The sequence below is a fragment of the Sander lucioperca genome, chromosome 2 (assembly GCF_008315115.2).
Source record: "Sander lucioperca isolate FBNREF2018 chromosome 2, SLUC_FBN_1.2, whole genome shotgun sequence".
NCBI lineage: Eukaryota > Metazoa > Chordata > Actinopteri > Perciformes > Percidae > Sander > Sander lucioperca.
Window position 1 is genome coordinate 6,452,022 of NC_050174.1, and position 12,793 is coordinate 6,464,814.

Consider the following 12,793-nt stretch of genomic DNA (forward strand, 5'->3'; position numbering starts at 1 on the left):
ACAATGTTCCTAACTTTGTACTTTTCTTAATGTAAAAAACTAAAGAAAAAAAATTCAACAATCCTTAATCTCTGTTACAGCAGAGCATTAAATATATTTTCTGCATATTCTTTTATTTTTTCAAACTGTACACATCAATTCCAGACTTTTGTTTACTTTTTAGAAAGTTTTAAGGGGGTTGTTACGAGTACATGAATCTCTGATATCAAATATCATTCAGTACATTCAGTAATCCATTATCTATGGTTATGGTTTTGAGCATATGTAACAAAACAATCAAATCTAACTTTCCTAAAGAGATAAAAAAAAAGAAAAAAAAGACACAATTAAAAATATATTTGTAAATAAAAACAACCATTACAACTAAAACAAGAAGTAGTAGTGGTTATCTGGTAAATCTTAATTCCCTGCTAATCTAGGAAAAATACCATTGGCTGCTGTCAAGGGCAGGTCACGGAAGAAAAAAACTTCACTTATTTTTTGAAAAATGTATTTATTGAGATTCTTTGACACAGAAATACAAGATCACCTTTTGCTGGAGCCATCACAAATCAGACAAATACTGATTCCTATGTATGATAATGGACTGATAGAGAACATTTAATGGCAAACATTAGAGTTCAGAGTTCCTTTAAACCTTACAATAACCCAACACAAACTGTACTTTATGAGTTAATGCTATGCTACACAAGTTAATGTGACCAAGGACCTAGCAATGCATCTCAGGCACATCCATAAACAGTCTGGTGCAACAACCACAGAAACATGAGTTAGCTCTTTATCTTCACATGGCTTCCAAGGCAAAACTGGACTGAAACGTTTGTTGTCCATTTTTTTATATAGTGTTGAAGCTATCCTATAAGCCTCGGTATGGATGGCATGGTGTTCTCAACGCGTAGCAAAAAGATCTTAGGTCCAGAGATTAGTTGGTGGTGTTCCCGTTTATTATAAAGGTAGAAAAAGGGTATTTCACATAAAATAGTACTTCACCCAGTGGTGATTACTAAAATGCTGTGGCTTATTGTCGGTGGAGTGGGTACTCGCTCGGCTACGGTAAGAACCGTGTGTTCCCCGCCATCCACACCTTGCCCTCACTGATTGCCACACCTGTAGATATACCTAATTCACAGTGACATACCACACCCAATGCAATACTCCCCCAAGTGGCTAAAATAAGTATTAACTAAATTAATCTAAACAAAAAAGTGGATAGAAATGGCTCTACATATAGGCTGAAAGAAGTTACAAGAGTTACAGCAAAAAATTAATGTTGAGTTTTCTTTGTGTGCCAGGGAAAAACAGACCAGCAGTACCTCATGTTAAGATAATTTTGCCATTGATCTGTACGTGAAGGAAATCTCTTTTTAGCAGGTATGACCTGAGTTTTATTTTATGCGAGTAGACGGTGGGACAAGACATTCTTCTACAGGAATTCCTCTGATATTGGCACCTATTTTAGTCAGTACTTTTCAAGGATGATGGCGATGCCCTGACCACCACCGATGCAGGCAGAGCCAACAGCATACTTGCCTCCTCGTCGCCTACCAAAAACAAAGTTCATTATTCAAAGTTACTTAAACTTAATGTGCAGACATCTTGCCTGATATACTGTACATGTTATAACTAAAGGACAAAATTACCTGAGCTCATGAACCAGGTGGGCAGTGATACGTGCTCCAGAAGCACCGAGAGGATGTCCAATGGCAATAGCTCCACCATTAACGTTGCTTTTTGCTGGATCAAGTCCAAGAGACTTAGCAACAGCCAGGTACTGAGCACCAAAAGCCTCGTTCACCTGTGCAAACCAAATTACATCAATGACACAACTGAGTAATAGCTACCTAAATAAATCAAAACATATGAAATGCAGTTTTCAAAAATAACAATAATAATTTGTAAGTAAAGTACGTAAAAATTGGACTTGGGTATTCCATTGTAAGCTACTCTATACTTCTACTCCACTACATTTCAGAGGATTGAAATGTAGATTTATCTTACGGCTACAGTTACAAGTTACATGTCAGATCAAGACTAAACTACAAAACTGTATATAAAGTATTTAAAACCACCTCAACCAGTTACAACAGTTAATCTAATAATGTCATATATAAATAATTTATCAGTTACAGGGGACATTTTTCTTAAAAGAGAATACTTTTACTTTTGATATTTTAAGTACATTTCACTAACAATACTTCGGTACTTTTGTATAAAAGTACCGAAGTACTTAAAAAACATTTAAGTTTACTTTTGTATAAGTAAACTTTTAAATGCAGGACATTAACTTGTAATGCAGTATTTTGTTTTGATTGCTGTATTGGTGCTTTTAAGTACAGGACCTGAGTACTTCTTCCACCACTAATAAAATGTATGACACAATCTAAGACCAAAGAGATCAACCAACGGCGCTATCTCCCTGGCCCTCTACACTGCCCTCTCTCACCTGGAACCAGACGAACACATATGTGAGAATGCTGTTCATAGACTATAGTTCTGCATTCAACTTGTGCCCTCCAAGCTCATCGCCAAGCTCAGAGACATGGGACTCAACACCACTCTCTGTGATTATATATATTTTTATATATATGCACATACTTCTTATTATGCATATATACATTACATTTCTTTTTACATTCAGTCTTATTCATTTGCAACACTGTCTACACAAATTATATTACTTTATTCACATTTTGTTTATATTTTAACCCCATATCTTAAGAGGCACTATATTTTCTATTGTCTTGGAGTCAGATTTTGCTTTTACTTGTGTTTTTTTCTTCTTCTTTTAGTTATTTAATGAGCATTGTTGGAGGTGCCTGAGGCCAAAGATTGTCATTGCCATCGACTACCTCGGTTATTGTTGTGCACATGACATAAAGAACATTGAACCTTGAACCTTGAGGGATGAAGTCACAGATATTGGCGTTTCACTGAAAACAAACCTCCACAAGATCCATGTCGTTGAGAGTCAGTCCGGCTTTTTTAAGAGCTCCTGTGATTGCTGGAACGGGACCTAAAATGATTTAGGGAAACCAGAAATTCTTACTATAAAGAAACCAATGTCAAATACCACAACTGTTTATTTAGTCATTCATTCCTTTTTATTTCAAAGGGATTAAACTCATCCAAGTTTGTCACTTACCAATTCCCATAATGCTCGGGTCACAGCCTGACACATGATAGGCCACAATTCTGGCCAGTGGAGTGAGCTTGTGTTCATTCAGCGCATCTTCACTCGCAATCACCACACAGGCAGCACCATCAGATACACCCTGGAGATCAAGAAGAGTGTTAGATTTAATAAGAGTAGAAGTAACATTAGTTGCATGATATTGGGGATTGAGATGAGGGTCGCTGGTTCAAATCCCAGTACGGACCAAAGTACAGAGTGTGGATTGGTAGCTGGAGAGATGCCAGTTCAACTCCTGGGCACTGCCAGGTGCTCTTGAGCAAGGCACCGTACCCCCCCAACCGCTCAGGGTGCTGGTCTAGCACTGGCAGCCCACTCACTCTGACATCTCTCCATTTGTGCATGAATAGGTCCTGAGCATGTGTGTGTATTTCAGGCCTGTGTGTAGTGATTTCTAACAAACAGAGTGTAAATTGTAATTTCCCCACTGGGGAGCAATAAACAGTTTAAAATAATAAACATTTTTTTTGATTAAAGTAGAACTGACCACAAAAAATAAACTGACCACCTGAGAACCTCAAGTTAAGTGAACATCGTAGGCGTAAACTCACTGAAGCATTGGCAGCAGTAACAGTCCCTCCCTTCTTGAAGACAGGAGGCAGTTTGGCTAACTGTTCTAGTGTTGTCTGTGGACGAGGGTGTTCATCCTGAGCCATGGACACCTTGCCTTTTCTAGCTTTCACATCGATGGGAGCAATTTCTGCTGTGTAGTAACCAGCCTCATGAGCTGTAAATAGAAAATAGTTACAATTGAACTTTTAAGAATGAGCATAGTTAACTTCTTCACTCCAGCCTTTCTTTTTCAAAAGCAATATCAGTGTTACTATGTGGAAGGTGAGCAGACCATGAAAATATTGAAAAGAATGAAACCCATCTTACCGGCCTTCCACTTTTGTTGCGTCTGGTATGCATAGTTGTCAACTTCTTCTCGTGTGATCTGGTATTTCTCTGCCAGGTTTTCTGCTGTGATGCCCATTGGGATTTTGACATGCAGGTCAGTCAGACCCGCCCACAAGGTGTCCTCTAGCTGTCAGGCAGACCAGCAGAGGTTTTATCTTTGCGTCAAAAGCTTTTGGAGTTTAATAACAAGCTGTCTTTATGGCCACATGTAAATGTATGTGAAATATTCAAAAATAATTTTTTTTTTTAAATAAATAATAATAATAACCTTGAGATCGACTCCAAACTTTGTACCAAATCGTATGTTGCGAACAGCATACGGAGCCTGGCTCATGCTCTCTGAGCCTCCGCACAGGACCACCTCTGACTCCCTAAGGCAAATCTCCTACAAACACACCAAGGAAACAGGGTTTTGTAAGACACATTATGTTGAATTGATATATGTGAAATATTATACTTTTATTATCGTATGGACCATGCTCTTGTTTGACATATCTCCAGTCTTTTACACACACATATACAGTACAGTACAATAGTATGGATAATTCTACATTTGTATTTCCACCAGAATGTTTTTTGTTCTTGGTGGAGTGCTTACTTGAGCGCCATTGATGATGGACTGGAAGCCAGATCCACACAGTCTGTTCACAGTAAGAGCAGGCACTGGGATGGGAACACCACACCTCAAACCCACATGACGAGCAATGTAGGGTGCATCAGCTGAGCTCTGAAATTAGGGGCGTAGATAAAGACAAATGAAAAGGTAGGGACCAAACTGAGGGCACTAGATTCACTTTCATGTGATGGTAGTTGTGATCTGTTAAATATGGCTGTTGGATTTTAAGTACCTGCATGACATTTCCCATGATGACACTGTTCACAAGTTCTGGTGCCACGCTCCCTGCGGCAAGGGCGGCTTTGGCTGCATGCTCAGCCAAGTCTGTTGCACTGTGATCCTTCAGCACGCCACCATAGGTACCAAACGGAGTGCGCTTGGCAGCTACAACAAATACACCTGCAGAGGAACAGAGTATTTTAGTACAGCGACAAAGACTTCAAACCACCCACCACTGAGCCACAGCCAGATCACAGCACCTGTACTGGGCGGTACATACTACAGAGATGGCCGGCATAGCCAGTGCATTGAGATGCAGGAGATAAATATACAGTATAGGGAAACTAACATCAGATGGCTCAAACTGAACTGGAGGGACAAGAGGAGTAACTACTTCTGGATTTTCAATCTTCAAGGTAGACCGGGAATATACAACCAATTCATGTTCAGGGATTATGGAGTTTATTTATATATATATATATATATATATATATATATATATATATATATATATATATATATAATTAGAAATTATGCCTATGGATTAAAGAAATGTATACAAATCTAATTACAACAGTGACCCATGATGTTTTTAATCGGCAAGTTACACAAAATTGTGGTGCCTTCTTTGAAAGAACATACTGTTTAATAGACAACAATGAAAACACTTTTTATTTATACATACTTTTCATTACCCTGGTCAGTTAACTTGATCTAAACCAGAATTGCCTAGAATGGCTTTGAGAAATATGCACACCTCATGCAAAATGTCATCAACACGTGCGCAGTATTTTTATAATAAACAAGTCAATAGTGGTACGTAGCTAGTAGGTATGATAGTTATCTTAATATTCTGTGTTGACATGCCTTTTAGTTTCTAATCAGACATTAAACTATTGGCTATCCTACGATATGTGCCAAAAGTCACTGGATGCCTTAACGTGCCATGACATTTGTCAATAACCTATAGCACCTGACTTGTGCAGGAGGGGTGTTTAGTGTTGTGCAATTTTTCCTGTGTAAACATTGAGTTAAACATTTAGTTTTACTTAAGTAAAACTCAAGTAAAACTTTTTTTAAAACTAAAAAAGTTTTTAGGTATTTGTATTTTACTCTAGTTTTCCCCTTTTATGTTACTTTATAGTTCCACTCCACTAAATGTCAGAGGGTAATATTGTACTTTTTACTTCACTGCACTTATCTGAGATCTGTTGTTACAACTATTTACTTTTTTTTCAAAATGTGTTTTTTCATTCAAATCGTATAATCCAATTTGATAGATTGATAGATAGATAGATACTTAACACTTTTAATGCCTTACATAACTTAATGCCAATTAATTTTAAAGAATAAAATGACAAAAGATTAAGTGGATTAAACTGTGCCTTATTTTCTACAGAAATAGGTCACTTCGTAGCCTAATTAATTTTTTTTTTTTTTTTACTTTTGATAGATTTTTCTGATATTTTTACTTGAATAAACATTACATGAAATGTTTTAAATGCTGTACTTTTACACACATTTTTTTTTTTAAGTAAGGAGTCTTTCCCTCCACCACTAAGAGTATTATTATTTGCACTTAAATGGATCGAAACCACGGACAAACAGCTGTTAATGACTTGACACCATGTTGTCACCTTTCACCTACTTTGCAGTAACATTGTGATCAGAAAACCTTTTTAAACTCTGTTAACATTTACATAAAGTCAACTTTAAATCGATGCCATTCATTTAGCTACACTGCGACAAAAAAAGAAGGAGCAATGTAAAGTTACCCCTAACATTAAACCATAGACTGTTAATATACAGTCTATATGCATTAAACCCACTTGCTTTTTGTTTTGCTTCCTGCTGAATTGAAACGTGTTTGTTTACCTCTGAGAAGCGCCATAATGCAGAATCAACAAACCAGCAGGATCAAACTTGGGCTGATGTCTTCTTGTGGCACTCTGAATCAGTCCGTGATTATTATAAACCTGATTACTGCGACCTTTCCCCTAAATGATGAGAGAGAACACAGTACAGTGCAGCCGCTAACTTTCCACTCGTCCAGCAAGATTCGACAGAAAAGTTACACGTAAATTCAAACTTAGACATTATTAAAATCTTTAAAAAAACAACATTAATGTTACGCATTGTTTTATTATTGATTATATGTACGAAGTATTCTATATTTAACGACTTTAATTTCATTATATGCACAAACAAAATACTCGAAAGTGCGACCTTCAAATTGTGAGCGTAACTGTTCGACAACGTCATCCTCCCGCGTCACGTCAGCTCTGTCACTCAGAAAGCGACGGGCGATACTGTGAGCAATTTTGACCCCGAGTGTGAAAAAACACCCAGTGGCAACATGTCTGTGACTTTATCGCGCTGTCTCTGCAGGGTTTTCTCCCGACAGACCGCTCCGTCAAGGTGAGTGTTTGTAGCACGATGTGAACAGTTAACAAGGCGCATTTACCTGCAGCTAACATAGCTAAAGTTATTCACTAGAGAAATGCTGCTGAATCAGTTCTGTGGGTGCCAAACACTCGGGGTCCAGCATGTGGCTTCTGGTTCTGACCTCTTTATATGCAGTCTATGGGTTTGACCTGTATTCTGTTTGTTGTTTTGCAGCTTCCTGTTGGGAGAACATCACCATACTGTCCAGAGTCCTTGGTTTGCACCAGTGATGACACTGAAGACATCTGCTCCACTGAGGTATGTTCAGGACCCACAGTGAACCCTCAAAAGTTCCAGGTTCACTGCATGTCAATATTTTTTTTATTTTGATTAATTAATCATTTGTTGGGGAACATGCACTACTAAAACGCAGTAGTAACTAAAACAGATCATGCATTAAACTGCTAATCTAGTGGCCCCGTCTTACATAGCCAAAATCTACTTTTAACACCTTTTATTATTTTTGCACTCACTTTATTACTTTTGTATCTCATTTGATGAATATTCTTTGTTTATTAATTATTGCTTAAAAACTGTCTATCATGTGAACATCACATTTCAAGAATCCAAAGTCTACATATTGCCGAAATGTAATTTACAATGATATAAAATGGAGATAAAGCAAAGCAGTCTTCATATTTGAGATGCTGAAACCAGAGAATGACAATGTCATTGTTGCTTCCTGATGATCCAAACAGCTGACTATCAAAATGGTTGGCACTTGAGTTTCTGTTGAACAAATTATCGATTACTCGCCTAAAATTTCAACACCAGTTCAACAAACTAAGTGTGACACAGCAAATCAGGGGCCAGTGTTATTTCAGCAGTAGATGGTTTCTGGATCTCTGTGTGCACTGCACTTAATGGAAATTGGAGGTGGTAGGGTACTGTTCACAATGCAGTGGGCTGGAGGTAGGGGTGGATGGTCAGTGGAACTCCTTACAAGTTAATCCACCAATGGTTTAATGATTTTTAGTCCAGATTGTACAGTTAAGGTGTATTCATACTTCTTAGCAAAACAAAAAAAGCTCTAAATCAGAGTTGATGATACTTATAAAGTCACAGAGGTGTGTCCAACCTTGCTTAACACACAGTTTAGTTTCAAGTCAACTCAGTAATGTAATGTTACTCATGTCTAACTATAGAACTGTTGAGAGAAAAGTCCCGCACACTGACCATTACGCAAGCAATAATTTATTTAGAAAAATACGTTTCACATCCTACGCACCTGCCCGACAAGAGTGCAAAAAAGTTTTATGTAACTATAGAACTGTAAAATGATATCAATATGGCATTTGTTGATTTTTAGAATATTGTGAAAAAAAGTTTAATTTTAATAGTTGTTTTTTTAATATATCATATAAATTATATTTTTATTTCCCAGAATTGTTTCAAAATATATCTTGCGTATGCTCACAAAGAGCTGTGCTTTGTGTTTAAGAGCGGAGCCGAAAAAGAAGAAGAAAGTGGACCCAAGAAGGGAGCAGATGTTGAGAGAGAGGATGAGAAAAAAGCTGAAGAAGCTGGAGAAGGTTCCACCTGAGCTTATCCCCATAGAAGACCTCATCACTCCAGCCAAATGCTTGGATGAAACAAGGTACAGCTCATTTCACTGTTGTCCATATGGCCATTTGCAGGTAACTAGGTTAGATTTGAGTTCAGGCACACCTGGAGGCTGGTAACATACATTAAAGAACAAAGCTGGCGTTATTCAATGTTTTTCTTATTGTCAACAAATGCTGGAAATCCAAACACAGCAAATAGACTGACTCTCGATCTGTTCTCCAGAGATTCAGTCGCATCAGAGTTCGAAATTCTCATGAGTTTGGTTTTAATCTGATGTGTACAAAAATCTATTTTTTGGGGTTCCTAGACTCATGCCAAAATCCTAGCCATCTGAATTGTTATTCTGTCAAGTTTTACATTTCTATTGATCATCTCTAGGATAGGGGTTTTCGGATGGATTTGACATAAATTGTACCGTAACTCGTTGAACAAGATCGCAGAAAGCCCCCTATTGGCTGTTCCAAACATTCATTTGGCATTAACACCCGCAGACATAAACATGTTTTTATGGATATGCTTTTATACATCATTCGTCTTTCTTTGACTTACTGTACCTTTGTTCTTTCCTTGCTAGTGTGGTGCTTGCTGACTTTGAAGTGCTATAAATTGGTGTTTCTTACTCTCTTACAAAGGGAACGCTCTGCGCCAAGGCTGTCATTTGAAGAAAGCGAGGGTCGAGCCCTGCTGCTTAAGGAGTGGTGTCGATACAAACAGGTCACCACTTACTTATAACACCCCCATCACTTAAGCTTTTATTGAAAATCTTGCCTCTGACCTCTGCCCTTCATCATGTACACTTAATGGGCTATATTTGATGTGCTCTTCGGTCTTTGTTCTTGCAGGAGCAGCACTTTGCTGAAGTGGAGGCTGTTGAACTTGCTCTAGAGGCACAGAGGGAGGCACTGGAGGAGCTGAAGTTAGAGTCTGAGGAGCTGTACCAGGCAGCACTGAAGCCAGACCCCCTTCTGTTTCCCTTCACTCATAAAGGTCCTGCCTACACTCCGCCAAAGACCAAGTATGAAGCTCCTGATGGGAAATACAACAACATCACTAAAGTCTACACACAGTGATTGACAGGGAAGGGCTGCGGGGGCAGCCTGCGTTTGTCATGATCCAGTAAGGCAAGATGCAGCCTTTTAAAAGCCTGCATGTGTAGGTGTGAAGGACACTTTGCTACAAATGTTTGTTTTTTTTCTTGAATTGTATAGTCCCCTCAGTGTTTCTCTGTATCAAATGCAAAAACATTCATGGAAATTATGAATTGAATTCCCCCCCACCCCCCCCCAACATTCACATCTCTATATAAAACATAATGGAAGAAAGATGAAAATAAAAATTTACTTTTTTTTTTTTTTTAATTGATCCAATTTGTTTAGAATAATTTAAACCTTTTTGTGTTAAGGTTAAAGCCATAATCAATTACATAAGGCAGAAAACTACTAATGCACAACTCTGTATGGGTTGAAACTGTAAAACCATTTTTGTCTTTATTGCATCAATAACATATTTAATATATTCATTAACAGCACAGGTTAAAGATAAGGTTTTTACAGTCCTAGGGCCAACTCTCCTGTTTGCCATCAAAGGTGTTAGAACGTTCTTGTGCAGCAGCAATTTTTAATTTAACCCTTATCAAAACAATGCATGACAGGTCCTTCATTACTTAGATGGAATACATGAAATGTTTCCTTTGCATATTTTAAACCAATATTCCTTTTCTTACACTAAACAAAAAAAAAACAAGGCATTTAATCTTAAAACTCATTTACAGTGAGTCTGTATGTGCAGTCAGCCTTTGTGCTTCAGTTCACACAAACTTTGAAGAACCAATTTATGACGGGAAAAACAACACTGCCTTTGCACAGATCCAATTGTAATTCTCTGGTTGAATAGATGCTGTCATACTCATCATTGGCCACTAGAGGCTGCCACTAACATCTATTTTCAAACAGAAGCTCACTAAATACAATTTGAGATGGCAATTAGTGATGCCCTGTCTCTCCAGCAAGTGGCTCTCAACGATTTCGTTAAATTCTCAAATTTTCATTTTACTTTGGCCACCATGGAACAGACAGCTGATTAATAGTGACAGTTCAGGAGTCCTGAGGCTTTTCCTGGTTCAAGGGCATGTGCCAGTCTCTGGGAGGGTCTCGCCTCAGTTCCCATACTGGGGTGAAGTTTCTCTGCTCTGCCACTCTGTTCCTCTCACTCTTCTGCAAGGCATCCTGCAATACACATACATTATGTATAAAATGGCTGATTTAACTTTCAAGTGTATTTTTTTTAGACGCCATGAATATTGTCAGAAAGATCACAATGTGACTTCCTGCTGCTGTACCTTAGCCTCGGCGCCTCTGTGTTTCTCCCACTCTTTGCAGTTATGGTAGTCCTCTTTCCACTGCTTGCAAGATGGGGAGGTACCATAAGTGTAATAGTTGTGAAAACAATTCCTCAAGCTTTTGCAATGTCTGAATTCACTCCAATAGTCATCACAGGCCCGGGGTGGCTGTACGAACAGACAAAGGCAGAAATCACCACCAAACCAAGTTGTAAACATATTTTATATATAATGGGTCAACTTGGGGTGTGCTAAACGTGTGCAGCTGGCTGTTATTTGCTTCAGAAAGGTTTAAATTCCAACCTCATTCAAGGCTGTCTTGAATAACTTAATTGGAAATAAATGAGTATTATTAGATAAAACTTATTGGGGGGAAAGTGGCACTGTTAAGACTAGAAAAAGTCCATTCTGAAAATACAAATCGTGGAAATAAAGAAAGAATTGCAATAGTTATTGTAAAAATAAGCAGGATTCAATAATGTCATACCAATGATCCGAATTATTTTACAATTTCTAGCATGTATTTAGTCTATGATTCATAGGAGTATTTATTTCATTATGTCTTATTTATTTAAAACTTTGGGTTTCCAGATACATTATAATGAATGAATCATCCACTAACAAGCGATAGTGTTGACTTAAAGGAGAAAAAGAAAACAAAGCAAAATGTCTAGCGTTACATCTATATTTATATTTACATTTAGTTTTAAATTTGATTAGCAAAGCTAATTTTCAAAGCAAGTTTAGATAAGTAACAGAGCTTCTGACATAAAATTGCTTTCTGATAAAAGCTCCTCGTCTAATAACATTGCTTATTGCTAGCTAACGTTAAGGTTACTTCGGCAATTTAGCAACGATAGCTAATCACCTTGCCAACTATTTGGGTCAGATTTGGCACTTTTTACTCATTATCCGGACTATCAAAAACCAGGCAGATTAAATGAAATCAGGACTTTTAGTCAAGAACGTTTTTTACAGTATAATGTTACGATAAATTACCCTCCACGCTGCTTCTCCAGACCTGTCCATTGCTAGCTGCGCTAGCAATACTTCCGGTTAATTTCATTTCACAATAAAAGCGCTACCACACAGTTTTACAACTATTACTTTGAAAATACCTACTTAAGGCTATAAAGCACTTTCAGCAAACATAAAAAATAAAACAATATGAGTAAGTAATACTACTAGTCCAAAAGTAATGACTAGCAAAATATCCCATAATTTTGACCAATTTCTAATAATCTGCATTTGATAAATCCAAAACCTACTTTCGACAAATATGTACATTTATTGTTTGTGGTTTTTCTATCATCTATTGGTGTTAGAAAGCACTTATTACTTGTGATTTTATCCTGCTATTATCTAACTAAAACTGGACAATCAAACATAAAGCATCTGCGTATTCCTAAATAAATGTGTCTAATTTGAGTTGGGAAAAATGCCATGAATATAGAAACATCCTATCACATAACCAGTTTCATTTGGTAGTTCATATACATGCTTATACATTACGAAAATA

At 37.5% G+C, this 12,793-nt stretch overlaps 3 protein-coding genes across 4 annotated transcripts; 1 reads left to right on the forward strand and 2 right to left on the reverse strand.

The window, feature by feature from the left end:
- Positions 1-1,225: 1,225 nt before the first annotated feature.
- Positions 1,226-7,059, reverse strand: acaa2 (acetyl-CoA acyltransferase 2). Its single transcript, XM_031306008.2, has 10 exons — positions 6,801-7,059; positions 4,939-5,105; positions 4,689-4,817; positions 4,359-4,475; positions 4,070-4,217; positions 3,742-3,917; positions 3,143-3,272; positions 2,943-3,013; positions 1,641-1,795; positions 1,226-1,541 (listed from the first exon to the last, which is right to left on the reverse strand). The coding sequence occupies exons 1-10, from the start codon at positions 6,814-6,816 to the stop codon at positions 1,460-1,462; spliced, it is 1,191 nt and encodes a 396-aa protein (XP_031161868.1). The 5' UTR covers positions 6,817-7,059; the 3' UTR covers positions 1,226-1,459.
- A 111-nt stretch (positions 7,060-7,170) lies between these two features.
- mrpl40 (mitochondrial ribosomal protein L40) lies at positions 7,171-10,290 on the forward strand. Of its 2 annotated transcripts, none has more exons than XM_035991149.1 (5): positions 7,171-7,343; positions 7,542-7,628; positions 8,812-8,967; positions 9,569-9,650; positions 9,779-10,290. In XM_035991149.1, the coding sequence occupies exons 1-5, from the start codon at positions 7,282-7,284 to the stop codon at positions 10,004-10,006; spliced, it is 615 nt and encodes a 204-aa protein (XP_035847042.1). In that variant the 5' UTR covers positions 7,171-7,281; the 3' UTR covers positions 10,007-10,290. The 2 variants fall into 2 exon arrangements, with proteins under 2 accessions (XP_035847042.1, XP_031161871.1); XM_031306011.2 differs by having other exon boundaries at positions 7,172-7,343; positions 7,545-7,628.
- A 243-nt stretch (positions 10,291-10,533) lies between these two features.
- Positions 10,534-12,450, reverse strand: c2h22orf39 (chromosome 2 C22orf39 homolog). The gene is made up of 3 exons (XM_031306012.2): positions 12,274-12,450; positions 11,275-11,442; positions 10,534-11,161 (listed from the first exon to the last, which is right to left on the reverse strand). The coding sequence occupies exons 1-3, from the start codon at positions 12,301-12,303 to the stop codon at positions 11,030-11,032; spliced, it is 330 nt and encodes a 109-aa protein (XP_031161872.1). The 5' UTR covers positions 12,304-12,450; the 3' UTR covers positions 10,534-11,029.
- Positions 12,451-12,793: the final 343 nt, after the last annotated feature.